Raw genomic sequence first — 25,653 nt, forward strand, 5'->3', positions numbered from 1 at the left:
AGAAATAAATCAGGTGATGCTGAGAGTATTAGATTATTAAATGAGACAATTAAAGTAGTAAAGGAGTTTTGCTATTTGGGGAGCAAAATAACTGATGATGGTCGAAGTAGAGAGGGTAGAAAATATAGACTGGCAATGGCAAGGAAAGCGTTTCTGAAGAAGAGAAATTTGTTAAGATCGAGTATAGATTTGTCAGGAAGTCTTTTCTGAAAGTATTCATATGAGGAGGTACTGAACAGAATTGGGGAGAAGAGAAATTAGTGGCACAACCTGACTATAAGAAGGGATCGGTTGGTAGGACATGTTCAGAGGCATCGAGGAATCACCCATTTAGTATTGGAGGGTGGCGTGGAGGGTCAATGAATACCGCCTTGATACCCTCAAGGAAGTATTCAAGAAACACGCCACACGACTATACAGGAACCCGAGACACTCGAACAATCCTTTCATCCTCACTCTGGGAAACTACGATCACAACCACAGGTGGAAACACAAGCGACCGAAGACACTGCTAGCTAGGGCATAACCACCTATGGTAAACTAACATACGCAAACAGCGACAAACGTCGGTAAGCCCCCGCATATCAGCAACACTGACTGGCAACTACCAGCTGCTATTAGAGCCGACCAACAGGCCACAGCAGGGACACCGACGAGCTCGCCCACAGACGCACGAACAATCTCCCAACACTCCCTCACACTGTGCCTCCGGTATATGACCTATCGGACACAAGACCGATGACAAACATAACTGTTGCAGGTAGCAGGACGCTGAACGAGGACTCTGTACCAGCACCCAGCGCCAGCCGCCGAGCAGCACAATCGCACAACGTCAAGGCATCGACATGCATGATACCCACTACTAACAAAGCCTCTCCTTGCACAACCTATCGCAGGGAGCAAGACAACCGCTACTGCTCTTGCCGCCCGACCTAACTTTCGCAGAGGTTTTTTTTCCTTGGCTCTTGCCTTGGCACTTTTTTTCCTCTGCCCTTCAAACCGCTACCCTTCGTCAGATTTCGACCAATCTATCTCCAGATGAGCGCGTATTAATGGTTAATCCTAACCAGACGTACGCAAACATCGCAGTACCCACATCCTGCGACACCTCACCTTAGTGAATACAACCCTTATGCAGAGATAGCAGTAGACCTTTTGTGTTGGCCATCATGCCGGTGTGGGCGTGGAGAGGCTCCACCTCTATTTTTGGAGGGTCAATATGGTAGAGGAAGACCAAGAGATAAATACACTAAGTAGATTCAGAAGGATGTAGGCTGCAGTGGTTACTTGAAGATAAAGAAGCTTGGAGAGGATGGTGTTGCATGAAGAGCTGCATCAAACCAGCCTTTGGACTGAACACCGCAACAACAACAGCAAGTTTTTTAAATTATGACTTCGAGCCATAATACGGTGTATAAAGAGATTTTGGACACACTATAATCCATGTACTTACCGCTGTATAGGCCTTTGTCATACGGCAATTCACGTCTTCGGCTGTTGTTAGCTTTTCCTTTTAGACCTCTGGTTTCAATTTTTCCGAAGAAGAAGGTTCAAATGGTTCAAATGGCTCTGAGCACTATGGGACTTAACTTCTACGGTCATCAGTCCCCTAGAACTTAGAACTACTTAAACCCAATTACCTAAGGACATCACACACATCCATACCCGAGGCAGGATTCGAACCTGCGACCGTATCGGTCGCGTGGTTCCCGACTGTAGCGCCTAGAATCGCTCGGTCACTCCGGTCGTCGAGGAAGAAAGCTGAGAGACTTTGAGTCTAACAGTAAACATCCTTGTAATTCGGTGTCCTACAACTATCTTACTTAAAAACGTTCAAGAACAACAACATCAAATGAATTCGCAATTCTGAATAAGGACTGCCATCAGAAATAGAATGGAATGACGACAATGAAATTTTCTGCCTGCCCGGTATTCGAACCCGAATTTCCCGCTTATTGCGAGCGGTCGCTTTACCATATGGCTATCGTGCACGACTCACGGTGTGACCCAAACTTCCATATGCCTTCAGCCACGTGTCTGGGTCTGGACGTGAGTCGTGCACAGATAGCGATATGGTATCGTTTTACATGCGTATCGTCGTCCGGGGTTTGACGACTAACACAGAAGATATTGGCTTGTAACCTCCGGGTCACGCCTGATATGACTGACCCTCAGACCCTAGTCTGTCCAGATGAATCTTACTTTCCCGCCGCAAAATATCATGGGCTTACATGGTTCAGAGGGAATACCGTCGCATGTATCTTTAGCGCCGGAGAGAAAGAGCAGCTTTATTGCTGGTGGTTCCTACAAAATGCTCACAATGCCCACGAACGCATACTAAGATACCGGGCGCTCTTCGGAAATTATTTACGCGGTGTTTTCGTTGACCCCCACTCAGCTGGGGAGTGCCAAGCTGCGGTTAATGTACTGTGCCACATCACACTTACGGCTGAACGTCCTGCCTTGTCAGCGATGAGAGAAGGAAGACACAGGCTACTTCAAGGATTGCTCTTTTCTTTGAGGCATTAGCGAAGCAGAATGCCTCCGTTGCAGATACCCTTCAAAGGCGCTGTTGGAGATATCAGATAACGATGGCGAAGTACCAAATGGGACCAGTTACGTTTATTGAAGAACTTTTTTAGCTGTAATTGCATTAGTGATTTACATTTTTAATTTTTTTTGTTTACTCTTTGAATGATGATGATGATGATGTTTGGTTTGTGGGGCGCTCAACTGCGTGGTTATCAGCGCCCGTACAATTACCCAATCTTTTGCTCAGTCCAATTTCGCCACTTTCCTGGATGATGATGAAATGATGAGGACAACACAAACACCCAGTCATCTCGAGGCAGGTGAAAATCCCTGACCCCGCCGGGAATCGAACCCGGGACCCCGTGCTCGGGAAGTGAGAACGCTACCGCGAGACCACGAGCGGCGGACTTACTCTTTGAATGCCACCTTTGTTGATGTAACACTCAGTTACTAGAATTATCATTTGTACACGTTTCCTAAATGTAACTATGTAAAAAATAAATAAATACATAAATAAAAAATAAAAATAAAAAGTAAGGGAATAGTTAGGAGCAACGCCTGAAAAGGGTTAAATCATTTTCTTTTTTATGGCAGAGTTGAAGTGGCGGTGCCAAGTAGGAGTTGATTTGATATTGTATTGCGAATTCATTGGATGAGTTTCGTAACGGCTGTGGTCGCCACCGTGCCTGTTCCTTTGGATATGCATGCGTGACCAATGGAACTTTGTATCGTAATCAGGATATCACAGGCGCTGCATTAACGTATGTTATTTTGGTTGTCTTTCTGACACACACATACATACGTGCAAGTGAAGCGTTAATGAGTGATGCACTGATCTTTGTAAATCTGTTTCATGTTTCACCGAATACTAACGAGACTTTTTACTGATTTTACTGTTGATTCACTTTCATCCTTGGTTTTCCCCTTTTGCAACGTTTCACACAATCCTCTTGGAAAACCTGCTTTTTAAACATCCATATACTTATCTGTGCTATTTCTTTTATTCAACTTGTCTTTTAATGATAGAAAATGGTTATTAAATATTTTGCTCAACTCTGAGGCGATTGTGGTAACAGTTTAGTTACCAAGGTTTGCAATCCGTACAGTATTTTGGTTTAGTTACTGTGTAATACTGTTTTAGTTCTACGTTCCTAAATATTGATTTTTTCTTATTCTTGTTATATCTGTGGGTTCTTGGCAGTTTACAGATTATGCCCCTTTATCCTCCACGATTTGTTACTGAACGAAAGACTTGCACCCTGCGAACGGTCTACCCGACGGAAGGCCCCAGTCACACGACATTTACTTAATTGACCACAAAATTCTAGCCAACTTAAACCATTAACTTTGTAGAAAACGTCGAAAAATTATGTGGCCAAGTAGTACCTATGTATACTTTATTCTTCTGTGCTCAGTTGAAACCATGTAGGTATATGCACAGTGGCGAGGAACAAATTAATAGGCAACAGCAAACAATCATTTAAGTCTCAAGTGATAATAGTCCATTTGTATTATTACATATTTTCTGGCACGTGTAAACCATCAAAGTTCGCACAGCGCTGTAATTCAACAACAGACATTGATTTGGGATGTTTGGAACCTTCATTATATCTTATACATAACAACAGTATTTGAAAACATTTCTCGTGAAAAAAAACAGCGTTCTTTCTAAAATACTTTAAAAATGCATTAAAATTGTCTTGACCGCAATAAAACCATTATTTGCAATGGTTAACGCTGTCGGTCAGGGTGTGACTTCTTCCGATCATTTATATCATGATGGTACACGGTGCTGGTTAACGGAGCGGGTGTTGTGATGCCACGAACGTCTAAACAGCTGTTCCGCGACCAGCCTAGAGAAGGAAGCGACGAAACTTTTTGCAGGAGAATGCCCGTGCCCATATGGCGCAAGTCGGGACTGATTTGTTCCATCGACGGAACTGACATGTGCTGTACCAAACTCCACACTCCACAGATTGAGGCCCTTGTGACTTCCGCTTGATTCATAAATTGAAGAATGCAGTTCACGCCAATCCCTCCAGAACTGTTATTTCGTCAGGCATTAGACCACTCTACTCGAACTATCATCACAAATGGCAGTGCTGAACGTATCACACGACTTCTACATCGCTTGCAACTGGGTATATATAGTGTTGGTGACTACTCTGAAGGACAGTAAGGACATGATACATGTATGTATTTTGTATAAGTTGCAAATAAATAACTATCACTAATATAGGTCCAACCCACGTGTGTGAGATTATTAATGAAAATTATCTTTGCTTGGCCCAGAGAAAACTGTCTGGCAAAAGTATGTGAAGAAATAGTTATCAAACGTTAACTGTGTGTTCACCAAACCCTGACTTATCAGCAAGTTTTCATTTCGAAAAAACGTAAAGAATAACGCACTTCCTTCAGTACACTATCTGCAGTGGAAAAGAAAAACACACAGTATGGTTTAAATTGCGCTTGAGGTTGAAAACTATTAAATTATTTTTATCGTTGGTCACTTCTGTTTCCAGCGACGTGTTTACGATGGTTGGTACTAGGAAGCAATGTTATGTTGCGGTAACTGAAATCCTCACTCAAACAACGTAGTATATCACATTTTTGGCAAGGCTGAGTTTTCAGTGGAAAAAGCACTACCATAGCAACGGATGCCTCTTTCTGTTAGGAAACTGAGTTGTTTGTAGGTCGGTTGATTGGTTGGTTGATTTGAGGGGAGGGAGGGGGGGGGTACCAAATAGCGAGTTCATCGGTACCATCGGATTAGGGAAGGAATTCGGCCATGCCCTTTTTAAAGGAACCATCCTGACATTTGCCTGAAGCGATTTTGGGAAATTAAGGAGAACGCAATTCAAGCTAGCTGGACGCGGGTTTGAACGGTCGTCCTCCAGAATGTGAGTCCAATGTGCTATCCACTGTGCCACCTCACGCGGTAGCTATTTGTAGTTGTAAAGTTGACCATCCTTTAAGAACCTGTATATCAATGAAAAACGTGGACGTGGCTGACGTAAGGCTATTGTATCGTGAAAAAAGAACTTAGAAAAGAAAATAGATCCATCAAATTGGAAGCGGAATGTCAAAAAAGTCGGAGGAAGAATGGTAAATCTTATATCTCTACAGCTGGTTAAGACTTGCCTGGAAAATCTGCATCAAAGACGGCAAGTATAAGAACGTTGTGTATAACATAATAACGTAGAAATTTTACACTAGAATGATTTAGTTCGTCTGGCTGTTGATCTGACCAAAACAACAACGGAACAGTGATAATTTTGACAACTGTCTTGTTTTGACAGGACGTTTTACAGTAGCATAAGTTTTTGTTATGGAGCACAGCCTTCGGCCTTGGGACCATACTTTTCCATTTATCGGGAGAAAAAGACGAGTAATGCATGTTGTGATGACCTATGAATGTATGTAATATCAGAAGGTTTTGGAAGGCAACGTGTCATTACAAAGGAAAGAGTCATAGTGACACTGTTTATGTCAATTTTCATGACGGAATTATGAAGTCTGATCGAAGTTTGAAAATGAGTAGTTACGTGGCTGAATATCAATGCATATGATCCATATGTAGTGCATCTGTGTCTTAGTCGTAATATCATTCAACCTCGGCTAAAAACAAAAGAGAAAAGTAAAGTTAATACCCTAGAGCTTTTACGAGACTTCTTTTGTTTTCTAAAGAGCTTCTTACTCTATTGGCACAAAAATGAGGGGCTTGTTGGTGATTTCTAAATACCTTGATATAGAATGCAGGGAGTTTTGTGTGAACTTGCCTTCTGAGTGAAGAGTTTAATTTATTTTCCTATGTTAAATTTTTTTCTTTGGTATTGTTTATTGTCTAATAAAGAACTAAATTCTTTTTAAGTTGGAAATTAATTAAATAAATACATTATATAATTTCAGTAGGTCAGATACTGTATTTGTTGATACTTTCTATTATTTTTGTGACTGTAGCTGAAAACTAATATTGTATTATATATAACCATATTTCAGAATATATGTCTACAGGAAATGCAACGTCTCTACACAGAGAGTAACGTAAAAAGTAGGGTAACTTTCTATTTATTGTAAAATATACTAACGTAAGTTTCTGTTCCGTAAGACATACTGTATCTCTTCCAAGGAGGTCTTCCATTATAACTAGTAACAAAAAAATAGTCAGATTTCAGTTTAAATCATCTTTATGAAAATACCGAATTTTCATAATGAACTAACTTTAAAATGTCTACGCTTTTGGTGTGTCATGAATATTACTTTCTACCAAATGGTTCAAATGGCTCTGAGAATATGGGACTTAACATTTATGGTCATCAGTCCCCTAGAACTTAGAACTACTTAAACCTAACTAGCCTAAGGACATCACACAACACCCAGTCATCACGAGGCAGAGAAAATCCCTGACCTCGCCGGGAATCGAACCCGGGAATCCGGGCGCGGGACTTTCTACCAAATGATACAACTGAACTTACCTGTGTGAGTGAGGCATTACTTTTACATATCTCAGTCGAGAAGTGTATTTAATGCAGCAACTCGGTGGTGGAGACATTCAAATTTAATTTCCGTCGACGTATTGCGTTTGTTTATATTGCATGGCTCCGGTGGGTCAAAAAGGAGAACTTGAATGAATCAGCTACAGAATATTGTAGTGTTACTCAATATCTTAGTACTTATATCGACCTCCGTAATTTGCGCCGACAGTGGTATCGAAGGGTCGTTTTCAAAACAATTAACTTGAAACAATAATAACCTTGGTGTAAGCCCCAGATGGATTTCACCAACACTTTCTCCCACCCTTCTAGTAAGAGGAATAAGAGTAACAGCCGTGGACTGTTGCCACACAGACGGAGGTGATTCGCTACTGGAGTGGGTGGCGCCTTCCGCGTTCGGAGCGAGATGCGCGAAGAAGACAGAGAGGAACGCCGCCTGTCCTGGAGGGAGAGCGGGCGTTCAGTCATCAAGCTCAACGTGCGCCACCTGTGGCTGTTCGGGGTGTGGCCACTGGGCACCTGCCCGCTGTACGACGCGTACACCGCATTCGGGTTCGCCCTGGGCGTGTGGAACACCGTGGAGGGTGTGGTGGCCGCCTGTTTCATCTGGGGGGGACCTGGAGGAAATGACGCTGGTCTTCGCCAACACTTTCACCATCGCCAGCGGCCTGGTCAAGCTGGCCTTGTACACCCGCGACAGGGGCCTCTACAGCGCTCTGGCGCGGCGTCTGGAGGACCTGCTGTCAGTGCAGAGGGAGGTGTGCTCCGAGGACCCTGAGCTGGCCAGCATTCTGCGCGGCTCTCGGAATCAAGCGGCGCGCCTCACCGTGGCCATGCTGCTGATGATCCTATCACAAGCCTTTGTTTGGTTTCCCATTCCGGCCATAGCACATCCCGGCGAACGCCGTCTGCCGTTCGCGCAACACGACTGGGACAACAATACCAATTACTACGGGCTCTCGTATGCAGTCCAGTGCGTGGCAGGCGTGTACCTGAGCCAGATCAGCTTCGGTATGGACTGCCTGTTCGCTGCAATCATGATACTTGTGGCTGCCGAGCTGAAGATCTTGTCGTGTCGAATTGGAAAACTGGAAGCAGATGACATTTCTAAGCAGGTGGAAGAAAGCGATAACCGTTCAGGGGACACGACGCTCAGAGCTCGCCAGAAACCGTACAGCAATTTGTGCCAGTGCATTGAAACCCATCAGATAATTCTTAGGTACGTTGCCTGTGTTGTTTACGGAAAGCAGGTTATTCTTTAACAAGCTCTCTTTCATGCAAGTGTTTTATATTTACCTTCTGGAATATTTATCCTCAATAACTGCAGTTAACTTTCCAATTTTTTTAAAGTGTTCCATAACCATATTTCGTTATTTGTGGTACAATGACACGTCTCAGGACCCTTCTGGTGCTTTTGATTTTTGGTAGCGTTTCTTCCTCCGCCTATTAGGAGAAGAAACAAACTCACATTCATTTGCACTTCTTCTAACTTAAGGCATCGCAAAGGCAGCAGTATGGATAATGATTAAGTATATCCACCATGAGCACTTAGTTTTCTTTCGGTTTCCTTTGATACTGACTAAACGGAAATCCAATTACTTACACAGTAGACGTTCTTCTACGTACAAGAAAGCCGAACAACTATAAACAGTACTAAATACTGTAGAAAACCTTTGTATCGTTATAATGTTCCTTTCACTCTTTAGTGAAATGTCTAACGAATGATAATTAATTGAAACCCTCAGCTGCCGACAGCTGTTGTTGACATACCTCGATGGGGACCGCTGAAAATGTGTGGCCCGACAGGGCAACATATTTCGGCAACTGAGGGTTTCATTTTATTATCATTCAGAAGCTGCACGGTCATCAATGGTATTTGTTCTTTTGAGAACAGTTACTATGTTCTTTTATATATATATATATATATATATATATATATATATATATATATATATATATATATATATAAAAGAACATAGTAACTTATATATATAATTAAAGGCTAGGCAGCCATTGGCCTTCATGTGTGCGAATGCGCAGAGGTTTCCCGAACTCTTACGGGAATCGTCACCTTAGTGTGCGCGAATAATGAGAGGATGGGCAAATATCTATTAGGTAAATTACGTGTGTAGATTGTGGTCAGTTGGGAATGTGGGTCCCATGGGAGGCGTGCAAGGGATAAGTCCCTGCAGTCGCGCTATTCATCTGTGTCCTCGTTGGATCAGATGGAAAGAGCGAATGCGATGTAAACAGGAGATACCGGGTTCGAGTTCCGGTCGGGGCACACATTTTCAGCTGTCTCCAACTAGCTATATGAACAACACCTGTCGGCAGCTGAGGGTTTCAATTAATTATCATTCATTCTAGAGAAGCTTCACCGTCATCAATGGTATCTGTTCTTTCGAGAACAGTTACTACTTCATATATAGAGTGTGTAACGCATTGAAAGTTCTTGGCAAGTTATGACTGTGAAAAGTTGCCTAGGACAATACTGTTATTACGAGTGTGAGTCAAAAATAAGTCGCAAACCCCATAATACCGCATATCGTTTTAAATTTCGCACCCATATGTATCTAGAAGGTGGCAGCACATATAACTTGAAGGCTACCGATTGATAGCATTCCGCGACTAATGGATAATGATCTGCAGTTAGACCAAAATGACAGCACTCGTCTCAAAGAACACGATTTTTTTGAGCCGAGGAACTATCTGCAGAGCACGTCCATAACGAAATTCATCCCGCAAGTATTTAGAACTGTAGTGTTCAGTTGGATACAAGGAATTCAGCAAAGGACAAAATGCGCCTCTTCCGCTCTGATTATTCAGTGATGGCACGTTACTTCCCCACCTAGGGGTATTTCGCTATTGTCAGGACACATCGGTCTTGTAGGTTGCAGCATTTTAAGGAACCAAACAAGCTTGTTGTATAACGACAGATCACTCGTTAATTACGAACACTGTCTCAAGAATTCTATACTGCAGGCTTTTGACGCCGTGTCGAACGATGGGATAAGTGCTTAAGTTTACTAGAGAAAAATGTTGAAAAGTAAAATGTATTATAGGCTAGTATATGCGGCGCTTGTATCTCTGTCCCAGTTTGTGACTTAAGTATTGGCTCACTCTTACGTATCACCTATCCGGACACTATTCGCGCTCTTCAGCTGAAGCTTTAGTTACGACCCTTGTTACCGAGGAGACATCCAACAGTATGTTACGTACGTCGTCTAACGCTAAGATAGTTATAGAGGCAGAGTGGCAGGTTGTCAGAATAGTGTGCATGTGCTGGGTGTCATACAGACACAGAATCATAAATACTGAAGAAAAACCCGTCGAAATTATCTTTTAACACCTATGAGTTTCATTCTCATAGATCAGTAGTACCTTTCCTTACTAATGACTGTAACCTTAATGCTTACTTCCGTCCACAGTTCGTACAACAGGTTCACAGTTACAAAACTTCTCTAATGGTATCTCGTTACAATAACGAGTTATCTATCCCAACCTCTCTCCTAACCAAAACTCCTGAAGAAGAATTCTTTTACCTCGTTAAGACTCCATGAGTAAAGCATCGTTGCCAGCCGCAGAACTTCTATAAAATTGTTTCTCACCGGCAGCGGTTGTTAAGTAAATTTTCTGACGTGCACTTTATACGCATTCGTAAATTATTCATACTGAAAGTAATCTTTACACGGTATATTGCAGAATACTCTTAATGTTCTTCGGATTGTCATAATTTACTCACAGTCATCTAGCTGTCACCTTTCGTCGCAAACCATGAGTGTGCTTAACACACTTACACAGAGATCACGCATTTTACGATTCTAAGAGTTTCCCTAAGCAGCTCTCTAACCTAACAGCAGCCTTCTCGGAGAATGGATACTCGCACAGAAGGTCAACAGGGCACCATCATTGAAAAAATAAAAACACCAATCGGGTAAAGAAGATAGTAGCCGGCCGGGGTGGCCAAGCGATTAAAGGTGCTACAGACTGGAACCGCGCGACCGCTACGGTCGCAGGTTCGAATCCTGCCTCGGGCATGGATGTGTGTGATGTCCTTAGGTTAGTTAGGTTTAAGTAGTTCTAAGTTCTAGGGGACTGATGACCTTAGAAGTTAAGTCCCATAGTGCTCAGAGCCATTTGATCCATTTTTTGAAGATAGTACGTTGGCGACATGCACAGCTTTTCTAATGTTAAAGATACGCATCTTCTAGAAGAAACGGATCCCCAGGAAATTTCTCATTAAAGTTGTTTGTCCTCCAGACATTTCTGGTTCCATAAAGGATGAATTATTATTGTCGAATGCTGGAGATAAAAGTACTTTAATGTGGTATGGCTTCTGTAGACCGAACTACACGCACCGCCGAAGAACGTTGCCTGTAGCACCAAATCTCGACTCGTCTTCCGAAATTCAGGAAGTCTACCATTGCTGCACTTTCTATATTCACCTGACAAACAATGGAGTACAATAAAGCAACAATTTTTGCTATTGCTAATTCATTTTGAAGATTCCCTTGTTAAAAAGTTCATAGAGATGAACATGTCAGGAAAATCTCATAAAATAGGAGAACGGCTGTTAATTAAAGAATGCGTGGCCAGCCATTATTTCCACGGCTTGCTCTCACAGGAAACGGCAGAGAACACAGTGAAGCAACGAAAGCGGCAACTAACTAGACAGCTGAGTTTCACATTTCCACCCGCGAGGCGCTGCCATCTGGCAGCGTGGTCTGTCTTGAAATTAAGATAATGGCGCCTATGCGAAAGAATACAGCCCACTATTAAGTGTGCGACCTAGTCAACCGCTGTCAATCTGTGATGGTTCATCTTAACATTTCTGGCAATTACACGGATGAAGTACCATGTGTGGTAGTAAATTACGACCGGTTGGACTCCATAAGCATCATGGAGAAATATAAGCCGTCAAAATATACATATCTTAGTTAGAGCCGAAGCACTCATGAAACTAGTGCAATCTTTTTGATGCGTTATACATTATAGACAGCTGATAATGGCTATATGGCTCACAGTACACTGTAATCGAAATAAATCAAAATTATATTTTTATCAAAAACAGTGGCAAAATGTTATCGTCAAGACAGTTTCTGGTGGCGGTAGCCACTGTAGATTCTAATACATTTACAAGCACTCTCCTGCACCCCTTATGAAACTAACACAGCTAGGCGATAGATTATAACGGAAACATAGTCACTATCTCAAGGCAAGGTTCCGAGATCGAGCACCAGTTCGCCACACATTTTTAATCTGGCAGAAAGTTTTATTTTTATTATCATTTCGTAGCGAGGCAAGCATAAACTATCAAATTTTACCTTCTATCAAAGTAATTCAATAGCTCTCTTACACGAAGAAATAGGAAGTCCAACGATAATTCTCTTGGATGATTCAGGTGTTCTTCAGACATACGGCTTATGAGAGACACTGACAGAAATATCGTAGTTACTCTGTCACATAGTGTTCTCTTAAGTGATATTCTCTTAAGTGATACTAGAGGAGGAGGTTTGCCGTTTCCTCTATAGGAATTGTGGATCATGTGTAACGGTATCACAGGCATGACTGCGACAAGTACTTCAGCAACTGGCGTGTTGTGTTTTGTGTTCTTGTGGGTGACAATAGTAATTAAAGGGAAATGATGGGACATGAACTTGGAACATAGAATATCCTTCTCGAAAAACGCACAAATTGACTCTTTAACTCAGCGTCCGTAGTCAATGATCTACAATAGAGCCAAGACGCTGAGTTACAATATGTAGAGGTTTGGAGACCAGATCAGCAATGTCATTGACAATCAGGTCTCGCGATCAGGAGCTTTACGCCACCATCATGTCGGCCAAACAAACACGATAAATTTTTTTTTAACCATCTACGATCCAAATCCAGGAAGGCCGCCAACACTTTAATTAGGAACTACTGCACACAGAGTCATGAAGATGAACGAATCAATGGTATTGTATTACAGTGGAATATGTAGATTTAAATTTTAAAACTAGTAAACTAAGAATTTAAAGCAGAAATGCCTATAAAGCAGATATCTGTTTCATGGAACTTCAGCTAAGTTGTCTACGAACTAAAATACTTATACTATACATCTCATCATGTAGATGGTAATTAAGGACTTTGTATTTTTATAATATCTATTAATTCCATCAGTTAGTCAAGAACTTCGTGAAGACACTCTAAAAAGATTGTTATAGACATTTGCTTGTATAAACAACCTTCTTATTCCTAAAAATTATCTTATATAACAATTTGAGATGCATATGGTTGTAGATGGGTAGATCACATAACTAATGAGGAGGTATTGAACAAAACTGGGGAGAAGAGAAATTTGTGGCACAACTTCACTAAAAGAAGTGATCGGTTGGTAGGAAATATTCCGAGGCATCAAGAGATCACCAATTTAGTATTGGAGGGCAGTGTGGTGGGTTCAAAATGGCTCAAATGGCTCTGAGAACTATGGGACTCAACATCTTAGGTCATAAGTCCCCTAGAACATAGAACTACTTAAACCTAACGACATCACACACACCCATGCCCGAGGCAGCATTCGAACCTGCGACCGTAGCAGTCCCGCGGTTCCGGACTGCAGCGCCAGAACCGCTAGACCACCGCGGCCGGCGCAGTGTGGAGGGGTAAAATCGTAGAGGGAGACCAAGACATGAATACTCCAAACAGATTCAGAAAGATGTAGGTTGCAGTAGGTACTGGGAGATGAAAAGAGCTGCATCAAACCAGTCTCTGGACTGAAGACCACAACAACAACAACATGGTTGTAGAAGAGTGATACTTTTAGTTACAGGAGATAACTGGCCTTTTCCCCATGAATTGCCGATGTATGAATTTGGCATGCATGTTGAATGTACATTCTCCTCCTCTTTGCTTCTACCTCTTCCTGCCTGTATCTGCTTACCTCATCCTCCTACCACTATCTATCTCCTCCTCTCCACTCTGTCTCTTCATCTCCTCCTCCGCACTCTCTCTGTCTGTTCATCTCATCCTCCCCCTCTTTTTGTCCATTTGTTCCCTCTCCTCTCTGAATATATTTTCCTCCACGTCTCCATCTGACAACATCCTCCCCTCTCTCTTTCCATCTCTGCCCCCCCCCCCCCTCTTTTCTACATGCCCACTACCCTCTATAACTTCCGCCTGCCTAATGGATCTTTTTCCCTCTCTCTGTCCAATTCCCTCTCCCCTCGCTCCATCCCCTCCTCTATCCACTTCTACCTGCTTCCAACCATGTTCATAGGCACATGTAGCCCCTGCAGTATATCTCAATAGAAGTCTGACACTGCTTCCACAGCTCATCTGTCGTGTAGGGCAGACTGCATATCAAAGATTTGAAAATCATTTGTTTGTTCCTGACATTCAGGCCACCTCCCAAGGTAGGTCAATAAAGCACGCCGATGCTACAACGCCTGGCATGCCAGGAAAGTTACATTTCTAGTCCCAGATAATTTCTGGCCCCAGATAACTGTTTCTTGCTGTGACATGTAGGATGCCCTACAAAGAAGGTTGATTTGGCAGGATGATACTGCTCCCAAACTACATTCCTGGTGTGCAGGGTAGATTATAAGCTAGGAGATGGAAGAAGCCACGTTATCGTCTGTATCTCCGCTAGTGTTGGAGCTGCGAGGCTATAAACCCAATATTGTGCTGATACTCGTGAAGCCGCCTGTTTCTGTACCAAATTTGGTTGAAATCGACGCAGTAGTTTCGGAGAAAATCCCAGACACACACACACACAAACACACACACACACACACACACACACACACACACACACATACACACTGCTTTATTACTATTATTCCCAATTATACCGCTTTAAGAGCACGGGTGAACGTGAATCAATCACAACTTCACTTCGTTTTTCCCTTTCTTTTCTACCCAAATCCTCTTCATTAGGTTATTGTGCGTTTCTTCTACCCACATGTTCATTTTATCTCTGTAGCTTCCTTTGTTGAGACTTCGTAGAGTATCTTGCCTTAGATTTTGCTTCTGAACTGCTTTCTGATCTCAATTTCTTCTTCCGAAATTTTCAATCGTTGCAGATGTTCTTGTGCTTATTTTATCCAGTTAGTCTTTAATTTGCTTGCATTAACCTTAAGAAAAATTTTCTTTGTGAGACTTTTTCCATCCATCCCACATAGGTGTCCATCGAATTGTAGGTGTCTTTTCCTAAATTTATATATGAGTTCCTTTGAAGGTCGTGTCGGCTCCTGGGAGGTGAATGCGTAGCGCGACGGATTGTCATACCTAACGGATTCGATTCCAGGCTGGGTCGGGGATTTTCTCCGCTCAGGGACTGGGTGTTTTATTGTCCTTATCATCATCATTTCATCCCCATCGACACGCAAGTCACCGACGTGGCGTCAACTCGAAAGTCTTGCACCAGGTGACCGGTCTACCCGACGGGAGGCCCTAGCCACACGGCATTTGTAGGTCGTCTGACCCACATTTTGCCTTGGAGAACAGTGTCACAGAGTTATTAGGAATTTTTCGTTCTTGTTTCTCTATGTCATGAGTTACTGTCATCCCGCTCCAATCTTGCGGTAAAACAATCGTGTTCTAGTGCCATAGTTTTGCGTTACGAGATGGTTCCATGACTGTTTGTACGCTTTTTCCGCTAAAATGGTTCAAATGGCTCTGAGCACTGTGGGACTTAACATCTGAAGTCATCAGTCCCCTAGAACTTAGAACTACTTAAACCTAACTAACCTAAGTACACCACACAGATCCATGCCCGAGGCAGGATTCGAACCTGCGACCACAGCGGACGCGCGGTTCCAGACTGAAGTGCCTAGATCCGCTCGGCCACATCGGCTGGCCTTTTTCCGTTTAAATATTCTTTCTGTGTTGGAGACAGAGTTCAGTCCGATGGGTTGGATGGTTGTTGATGTAACTGGAGTGAGTGACCTGTGAGACTTTTCCACACTGTGTTTTCATAGGAAATTAGGAGTCCGGTCTTATGGTACATATCATGTAATTTACCTAGCGCTATTCTGGGTTCACATTTGCTGTTTGACAATATAAGCAGTTCATCAGCAAATGCCAGGCATTTCACAGTAACCATGTTTCCGTCCTCTTTTCCAATGGGGCTACCTTTTCCCATTTTCTGAATATTTTTTACGGTGCGATGTTGAAGAAGCGTAAACACAAGCTGTCTCCATGTCCGGCTCCTGTCTAAATTTCGAATGTGTTTGACATTGCTTTCATGAATTGCACTTAGAAGTGCTTTGCGATATAGCTTATTGAGTAATGGTTCTGGAATGTCTATCGACTCCTAATTTTTCTAGACTATTAAGCAGCATTTGTCTGCCATTGGGAATGTAAGATTACTTGATATCCACAAATATGACTGTAGTGTTCTGTCACTGTCTAATGTGAGGTATGGTTGAGAGGTTCCCGATCTATTCAGTACAGGATCTGCCTTTACTGAGTTCCGCTTGGTTCTCGCCTGTCGTTGGGTCCGTTTGCCGCTCAAGTCGTGGAGCAAATCCTTGGAAGGTATTTCATAAATTATTGGAATAAATGAGATTCCTCTTGAATTGTTCGGAACTGTTTTGCCTCCTTCCTTGAGGAGTGGATTTATTAAGACGCTCTTCCATTCTTTTGGGATTTTTTCTGTTTTGAAGGCTTCTGATATTATTCTGTGAATTTTTGGTGTTATGATTCTGTAGTCCAGTTTCCATAATTTTGCAGTAATTCTACATCTCGATCTACATATCTACATCTACACAGATAATCCGCGAGCCACCGCAAGATGCATGGTGGAGGGTACCCTGTACTTCTACTTGTCATTTCCCCTCTTGTTCGACTCGCAAACGGATCGAGGGATAAACGACTGTCTGTACACCTCCGTACGAGCACTAATTTCTCGTATCTTATGTTCGTATACATTACGCGTGATGTATGATGGCGGCGTGAACCGTTCGACAGTCAGCTTCGAATGCCGGTTCTCTATATTTTTTCAACAGTGTTTCTTGAAAGGAACGCCGCCTTCCTTCCAGAGATTCCCATCTTCACCAGGTGCTCTATTGTTTTTCAATGATTCGATTATTTTCACTGTTTCTTCACGTGAAGGTTTAAAGGTTGAACCGAATCAAGATTTGGTGCTGGTGTTACAAATCGGGGTTGTTCACGTAGATCTTCGCAGCTGAGGAATATCCTGAAGTAATCGGCTAGAATTTCACAATTGTTCTTTGTATTAGTTCTCAGGGATCCATGAGTTCACTGGAAGCATAGGATAGGAGGCTGGTTGCCAGGTATGTTCTCTCTGAAGGTCTTGTAAAATTGGGAGGTTTTTTTCTGGATAAAGTTTTCTTCTATTGCAATCAACCTCTTATTATCGTATTTGCATTTTTATTGTGGAATAACATGCGTTTCCCCGTACCTCTACGAATACGTGCCACTTTACTATTGTTTTATGACTACTGTCCGCCCCGATAGCTGAGTGATCAGCGCGGCGGTCTGTGAAGCCAAGGGGCCCGGGTTCGATTCCCGGCAGGGGACGAGATTTTCTCCGCTCAGCGTTTGGGTATTGTGTTATCCTTATTATCATTTCTTCATCACCAGCGGAAGGGGCAACGGGAAACCACCACTGGAATCGCTTCCCTAGACGCTCTTGCGATGGACCTCTCTGACGAGGCTTCCGCCATGACAAGTCCTGCCGTAAGGCAGAACACAAAGTTTGTGGCTACTAAAATCATTCCACGCTTTAACCCTACATTCAACAGTTAGATCGCATGTGATGTTCCACCACCTATTTTTTCTCATTCTCGGTGACTGAGTTAATTCTATTGTTTGCTTCACTTTCTCTGCGGTTACAGACCAGTTTGTGGTATCCGCCCTATGGATTGCTTGAATGATTTTCGAGTTTTAGGTCTTGGGGCTCAGCCCGAAAATTCTGGATTAGTCTTGTCCGTTTTCTGTTGGTCTGAAATTTTACTTTGATGTGGAGTAAATGATGGGGTGGCTCGAAGAATCTTCTCCTCGTTTGTACGTTTACGAACTTCTTTGCCATTGCTCCTGGAATAGCAATATCGTCAATCTGGAATTCTCCGAGTGCTTTACTGGAGGATTTCCATGTCTTAAGTGTGCATTTCCTGAGTTGTGTTTACATAATTCTGAGATTAAAATTTTTTGCAAGAGCTTATGAGTAGTTCATCATTTTTGTTGGGCTCGCTGTAAGAACTTTACACTCCTGAGATTCACTTGTTACGCCGGCCAGAGTGGCCGTGCGGTTCTAGGCGCTTCAGTCTGGAACCGCGCGACCGCTACGGACGCAGGATCGAATCCTGCCTCGGGCATGGATGTCTGTGATGTCCTTAGGTTAGTTAGGTTTAAGTAGTTCTGAGTTCTAGAGGACTGATGACCTCAGATGTTAAGTCCCATAGTGCTCAGAGCCAAAATTCACTTGTTACATTTTCTTTTCCTACCTACCCAATGAAATCACCTGTAGAACCTTAATGCCAAGTTTACGAATTTTGTTCGTGATTTCTTCCAGAGGTCCCCAGGAATATAGCATCTGTGGCTTTTTTCCGTTGTAGCCATTTGTTGGTGTGTGCACGTTAATCGATGTGTATGCCTTGTTTCCTGACTTGGTTGACCATGGTGGGAGTCTTTGTGAAGGTAAGGTAAAGTCAATGACTGAATCCTGGAGGACTTATGAACTGCAAAACCTGTGCCAAATTGCTCATATGCACTGCAGATTTGCTTTATAGAACTGTAATTCTCAGAATCGAACTGATTTTCATATGTAATCCGGGTTGCTCGCAATGCCATAATGCTGATGCTGAATCTGTCCAGTTTACCTGCTAGGTGTTTGTTTCTTTGGTTGCCACAGCCTGGGGGATGATTCTAGAAACATCCCGCAGGCTGTGACAAAGCCATGTCTCCGCAATATCCTTTGTTCCAGGAGTGCTAGTTTTGCAAGGTCCGCAGGAGGGCTTCTGTGAAGTTTGGAAGGTAGGAGACGAGGAACTTGCGGAATTAAAGCTGTGAGGACAGGACGTGAGTCGTGCTTGGGTAGCTCAGTTGGTAGAGCACTTTCCCGTGAAAGACAAAGGTCTCGAGTTCGAGTCTCGGTCCACCACACAGTTTTAATCTACCAGGAAGTTTCTGTAGTTACACAGACCGTGCACTGCTTGAAGATCCCACATTGCGTCCAGCATTGTGTCAGGACAACAGTAACTTCTTCAACAATTTGCGGCGCAATTGGCCGCAAGCCTCTCCCATGAACGATTCCCAAATAGCCAGTTAATTCGAAATGTCGAATCATATTATTCGGTGCGGAAAGAGAAGCTCTCCGTATTTCTTTGATGTGTCGACACTCGCACAAGCAGCAGCACAGTAGCCGTCGTTTTGCTAAAACAGCTTGACTAGTAGAGCCCTATTCACCTTTGGCAGGCCCATGTTGACTGTCTACACCTGCAGTGCACACTGACGCTTTTCCTTCAGCCATACCGATCTATCACTACCGCCACTAACAACGCCAATCCTACAGCACACAGTCCGAAAATCATACCTATAAAGTTGGGTGGGTAGATCACGTAACTAATGAGGAGGTATTGAATAGGATTGGGGAGAAGAGAAGTTTGTGGCACAACTTGACTAGAAGAAGGGATCGGTTGGTAGGACATGTTCTGAGGCATCGAGGGATCACAAATTTAGCATTGGAGGGCAGTGTGGAGGGTAAAAATCGTAGAGGGAGACCAAGAGATCAATACACTAAGCAGATTCAGAAGGATGTAGGTTGCAGTAGGTACTGGGAGATGAAGAAGCTTGCACAGGATAGAGTAGCATGGAGAGCTGCATCAAACCAGTCTCAGGACTGAAGACCACAACAACAACAACAACAAAGTTGGGTGCTCGTACGGTAAATAGTATTCCGTCTATACCGGTTCAAGTAGTAAACGTTTAATTATAACAACTCTATAGTGGAGTATCAGCAGTTTAATTAAACATGTGCTATGATCTATGAAAATTAGTTAAAAATTACAGAATCGCTGCTGTATTGCATTCCAAAAGTAGACCATGGCGCTATTAAGCTGGTACTTGTAATGGTTTGGCATGACCGGAGATAAGTTCTTTGTACCTTTTGTGTTCCGTATCCTCTTATCGACCAATCCCTAGAGTTTGTACACAATGGAGAAAATCTCTCTCTCTCTCTCTCTCTCTCTCTCTCTCTCACACACACACACACACACACAGATGAAATGCGCGATGATTGTGCCATAGATATTAGACACACACTTGCTGACTGAGGTGACATCCTATTGAGTATGGACCGACCAACATTTTGAGTTCCCTGTATTATTTGCACCTGTTTAGTATCTCTAGATAATAAAAATAAAATTCAGCAGAATATTTTAAATTAATAACTTCTTAATACGTAACGGTACGATACCTTCCAGCGCATTAAACTGTAGATCCAAAAGAGGAAATTCAGAGTATTTACTCACATTCATCAACAGTATATAATACTAGGCATGTAATTAGCATTTTAGCTGAAAAAACTAGTTATTCATGTTTATCTGAACAAGACAGCTACACATAAAACTAAAGGGCATGTGGCAAAAATTAGAATTTCACACTCTACTGCGTAAGCATATCTCTTGTTTCGTGTATCATCCTTAGGGTATTAATGAATTTTAGTAATTACGATCAGAGAAATGTTCATTATTGTAAGATGTTTCATGCTATATAAATTTTGATTGCATTAATGATGCAGGAAGAAAATTGCCAACAACAGTTGTAAATACATTCGAAAAGCACCTTTAAGCGGTCTGTAATAGGGGCCCAATCGTTTCAAACCTTAACAATTAAAGGCATACTAGTGTTTTAAGAATAAACATTACTAATACACTTTCCTTTTTTGCTTTAGGTTCGAATGTAACCTCATAGGTTTAGTCCTCGTTAAATCCTATGAATTTGAAACATACACTACACGACAGTAACAGAATCCATAATATCTGATAAGGACAGTTTCGTTCCGGTTATGTTTCCGTTAGGGCCTATGTCACTCGCGGTGGATGTTTGGCAGCATTACTTTCAATACCGGTAAGACTTTCGGCGAAATGGCGTTTAGTGGGAATTTGAAAGTCTAAGAGCGTTGGTGTATCAAGTAACTGATAAATATGATGGGGGCCCGTGAGCTAGTATTCAGGATTTTAACATTTTCCAGTACTGTGGTAAATATGGTGCATAAACTAACGGTGTCTGTGCTCCTTTCCCCCTTTCGGTAAATGGGTTTCTTCATTTTTGGCTTAGGGGATTTATATTAGGCAGTATTTGCGCTTTACTAGGGGGTGAATGTGGGCGTGGGGTCAAATACAGATAAACATACATCAGAGATCTGTGATTGTAAGTCATTTTTACTGAAGAACCTTTGGAACTCGACTACATGATTACTATTTCCTTGTACCAGTGGCTACCTGACAGAATTGATAGTGACTTTAAAACTATGTCGTAAAGTTTTAAATGTAATACAGGCAGACAAACGCTACAGTTAGTTTCCATCTACCGTTAGACAAAGCCAGAAACATTGAAATATTTCATCATAGTCGACATAATCCTGTTGAGAAATGCAGCGACTGTTTAGATAATTAAGGTAATTCTCATATACGCTTCTATCTCAACCGATCATTTTTTAATCATCTTCAGATCTAACCAGTTGCGTCAGCACCACAGTACTCTGAAAGTGGTTCAGAGTCGATAAGTCTGGTTGCTGATTCAACTACTTAATCTGAAAATGATCCACAACACTCGAAACATGTAATCTAATTTAGAAATTGTTAAAATGAGAACGAAAAATAAGTGAGAATTGTCCTAGTTAAAATGTTTTTTATTGGTAGTTCATCGAGCAAACAGTGCCATCGCAGTAGTATAAACTTTAAATCATACGAGCAATAAAGTCTCAATTTTAAAACTCGGCTGCAGGTATATTAATTAAACACTTCCGTATGAGTTGAAATCTTATAATATTCGCACACAATGCAAACAAAAGGCAGACAACACTAAGCGATAATGACTTAAGACTGTACCTGACTTTAAGTGTGGCAACACTGAAACTACAACGCTATTTGCGCAAAGACTACCAGCAGGTACCGTAGTCACCCTGGAGTCTGATTCGAGAAGGCAACGGTTCGTATCACCATCTCGCCATCCAAATTTAACTTCTTCTTGATTTCCCTAAATAGCTCCAGCCAGATTCTGGGATGGTGCCTTTGATAACGACACGGCCGATTTCCTTCGCTATTCTTTCGGAGTCTGAGCTTGTGATCCGTCTCTAATTACATTGTTGTCGACGGCATATCCTCCTTCCTTCTTCTGGACACCTGCCAATTCCGAAATGACCACCTACACTTAAGCACAAAGACAGCCAAAGTACTAAGACAGTCTGATATTCATTAGTTTGACGTGATACAGAAAATTCAGAATCAGTGATGAGTGTTTCGTAGACATAGGCTAACCTTTTCACAAATGTAGAACAGAATACTGGAGGTGTAAAATCTGGAAAATCACTGATTCCTGAGCCACATAGTTTTTTCGTGCTTGCTACGCATACGTAGGTACTTCTGCGAGTACGATACAGTATTTAAACAGAAGTGCATTTAGTGTCATCGAAAATGGCGTAAAGTATTGTTTCATTATGTGTACTAGCTTAGTACCCATGTCATTGCCTAGGTGTATATGAATTTCAATAATGTTTCATTAGTCCGTCTACCCCCCCCCCCCCTTTCTCAGTCCATCTCCTCCCCCCATCCCATTGTCCATGTCCTTCTCCTCTCTTTCTGTCCATCTCCTCTTCCCCTTCACTGTTGACTTCCATCTCCCCCATTCTCTGTACATTTCCTCCACCACCCTCTATCAGTACATCTCGTCCTCCACCCTCTCTCAGTCCACTTCCTCCTCATCCCTCTCTCTGTCCATCTCTCCCTTTTTTTCCTCTGTCTGTCTCCACCTTCCCCATCTCTGTCATTCTCCTACTCCCTTTCTCTGTTCATTTCCCCCTCCCTGTCTCTTAATCTCCCCCTTCTTCATATACGTGTACATGTCCCCCTTACCTCTGTCTGTCCATCTCTTCCTGCTACGCCTTTTCTTTCCACCTTATCACTATGCCGACAGAGGGTTGCATGTTCTTACCCCCACAGCATTTCTTTTCAGGCAGTGAGTAATTTGTGCAACAAGTTCGCTTGGAATCGACCCAAGGATTTGCCCACATCTTTGTTCACATGGGCAAAAGTCACGCATATTACCAATATATTAAGTAAAATATAGACTGGAAATGGCAAGTAAAGTGTTTCTGCAGAAAAGAAATTTATTAACATCGAATCTAGATTTAAATGTTAGTAAGTTTTGCTGAAGATTTACCTCTAAAGCGTAGCCCTATATGAAAGTGAAACATGGACAGTAAACAGTTAAGGCAAGTAAATAAGAGAGGATTTTGAAATGTGGTGCTGCAGAAGAATGGTAAAGATTAGATGGGTAGAACTAAGAAGGTGGTAATGAATAGAGTTAGGGAGACAAGACATTGGTGGTGCTACTTGACGGAAAGAAGGGATCGGTTGTTAGAACTCGTTCTCAGATATCAAAGGATCACCAAATTAGCTCAGTAGGAAAGCGTTTGTGGGGTAAAAAATCTGAAGGGACTCCAAGAGATCAATACAGTAAGCAGATTCTCAATGATTTGGTTTGTAAAAGTTATTCAGAGATTGAGAGGCTTGCACAGTATGCCCCGATAAGCCAAAACATTATGAGCAGTCATGTAACAGCGTGTCGTTCCGGTTTTCAAACACAGTACAACAGAGACATGGGTTCTATAAGCCCTGGACAGGATTGTAGAAGTATCTGGCACCGGATGTCTACTCACAGGTCAAGCAATTTCCGCAAATTACGGGATGGCGGTGTATGGGCACGCAGCTGGCGCACGATATGTGTTTCAGTGGGTACAGATCAGGCACATTTACTGGTCAAGACGTCAATGTGAGTTGACTATAATGCCATTCAAATCAGTATAGTACGATTATGACCTGGAAACACGGACAGTTATCCTGGTGGAAGATGTCATTGCCGTACGGGGAAGCTTCAAGCTTGAAACGACGCAGGTGGTCTGCAATGATATTTACGTGGTTCACTGCTAACATGATGCCTTCTATTACCACTAGAGATCCCATGGAAGATCAACTCGCTGTACCCCATAGGATAAGTGTGCCGTCACCGGCATGAATCTGAGGGGCAGTCATGTTTCTTGAAGCCCTTCACCTGGATGATGGCTTCTAAGCACCCAGCCACTGACCTCGGGGAACATGAAATGCGATTCTTCAACACGTTGCTATCGTTCCAAGGTGAAAACTCAGTGATGCTATTCCCCCTGCAATCATAATTGAGGATATCGTTGGGTCAACACAGGAACACGCACATGTATTGTGACGTGGAGCCTCGTGTTCAACGGTGGCATTCGAACGGAGCGCTCGAAACACTTGTGCCGGCACCAGCATTGTTCTCTGTTATCAGACCTGCCACGAAGCGTAGAGGTCGGAGGACTTCCCACTGTGGAATCCAGAACCGGCAGCGATCTGTGATGAGGCGTGATCGTCCAAAACCATACGGCTTAATCAATACTTCACAAGCCTTCAGCCACTTTCCACAGGTCTCATGACAGTAGTACGCCAACAGGCGAGCAGCTTCGCCGTTTCAGAGGTTCTAGTTTCCAGCGCCACAACATTGTGCCCTTTGTCAAAACCTTTAATATCAGTGGATTACCACATTTTCGGCCCATATATTCGCTATAATGATTGCCCACTATTCTCTCTTCCACTTACATTCTTTCATTACTGCGTCACGTACACGCATCACCACCAGAAGGGATTCACCCTTACTGTGGGCAGTGGTCATAACAGTGCGGTAACATGGACAGATGTATCAAACTTGTTTTCGGTCTTAAGACCAGAACAACAACATATTTAACGTATGTCACAGATATTTCTACACTGGTTTCATCTGTAGCGAATTTCTTCCTGCAGTTTCGTTTTCACGTATTCGAGTTTATATGATGTCATATCTCCTGAACTAAGTATCTTAAAATGATATAATTTTGTCCGTACCTTTAATGGTACATGTGAATACTGCCTGCAAAACGTATCGCGAATACAGTAATTAGTGAGGAACTAACAAAAAAAAAAAAAAACACCATGTCTGATGCGGCAGTCTTACACGTGGACAGCGAAAGTGTAGTAAGCGATAAACTTTTACTCTTTCATTATTTTGTAGGGTTTGTCGGCGAAAAGAAGTTTCGTAACGATTCGATGATGGCGGCGGGCGATAAATAGCATGGTCATCAGGACCCAGGATTTGAAATTAGGTGTGAAGTTTATTGCAAGTCAGTATGTACCCTCATTCTCAAACTGGATGAATAAACACTGGGTACCGGTGCGTCGTGGACTACACTGTTTCCTCCCCTGCATCCCCACCTCTTTGACAGGTAGGCGGTTCTTACATCGACAGCAGTACTTTTCAGACAGTATGTAATATCTATACCAAGTGTGGTTGAAATCGGTACTGTGGTTCAGGAGGCGATGTGGAACATAAATACGTTCTTACATACATACAATTT

The 25,653-nt window shown here is 42.6% G+C and overlaps 1 protein-coding gene across 1 annotated transcript in view; it reads left to right on the top strand.

The window, feature by feature from the left end:
- The first annotated feature begins 7,431 nt into the window (after positions 1-7,431).
- LOC126101328 (odorant receptor 43a-like) overlaps positions 7,432-25,653 on the top strand; it is a 61,809-nt gene continuing 43,587 nt past the window's right edge. The window contains 2 exon segments of the mRNA XM_049912000.1: positions 7,432-7,635; positions 7,637-8,244. Coding sequence (XP_049767957.1) covers positions 7,432-7,635; positions 7,637-8,244 — 812 coding nt within the window.

The sequence above is a fragment of the Schistocerca cancellata genome, chromosome 9 (assembly GCF_023864275.1).
Source record: "Schistocerca cancellata isolate TAMUIC-IGC-003103 chromosome 9, iqSchCanc2.1, whole genome shotgun sequence".
Lineage (NCBI taxonomy): Eukaryota > Metazoa > Arthropoda > Insecta > Orthoptera > Acrididae > Schistocerca > Schistocerca cancellata.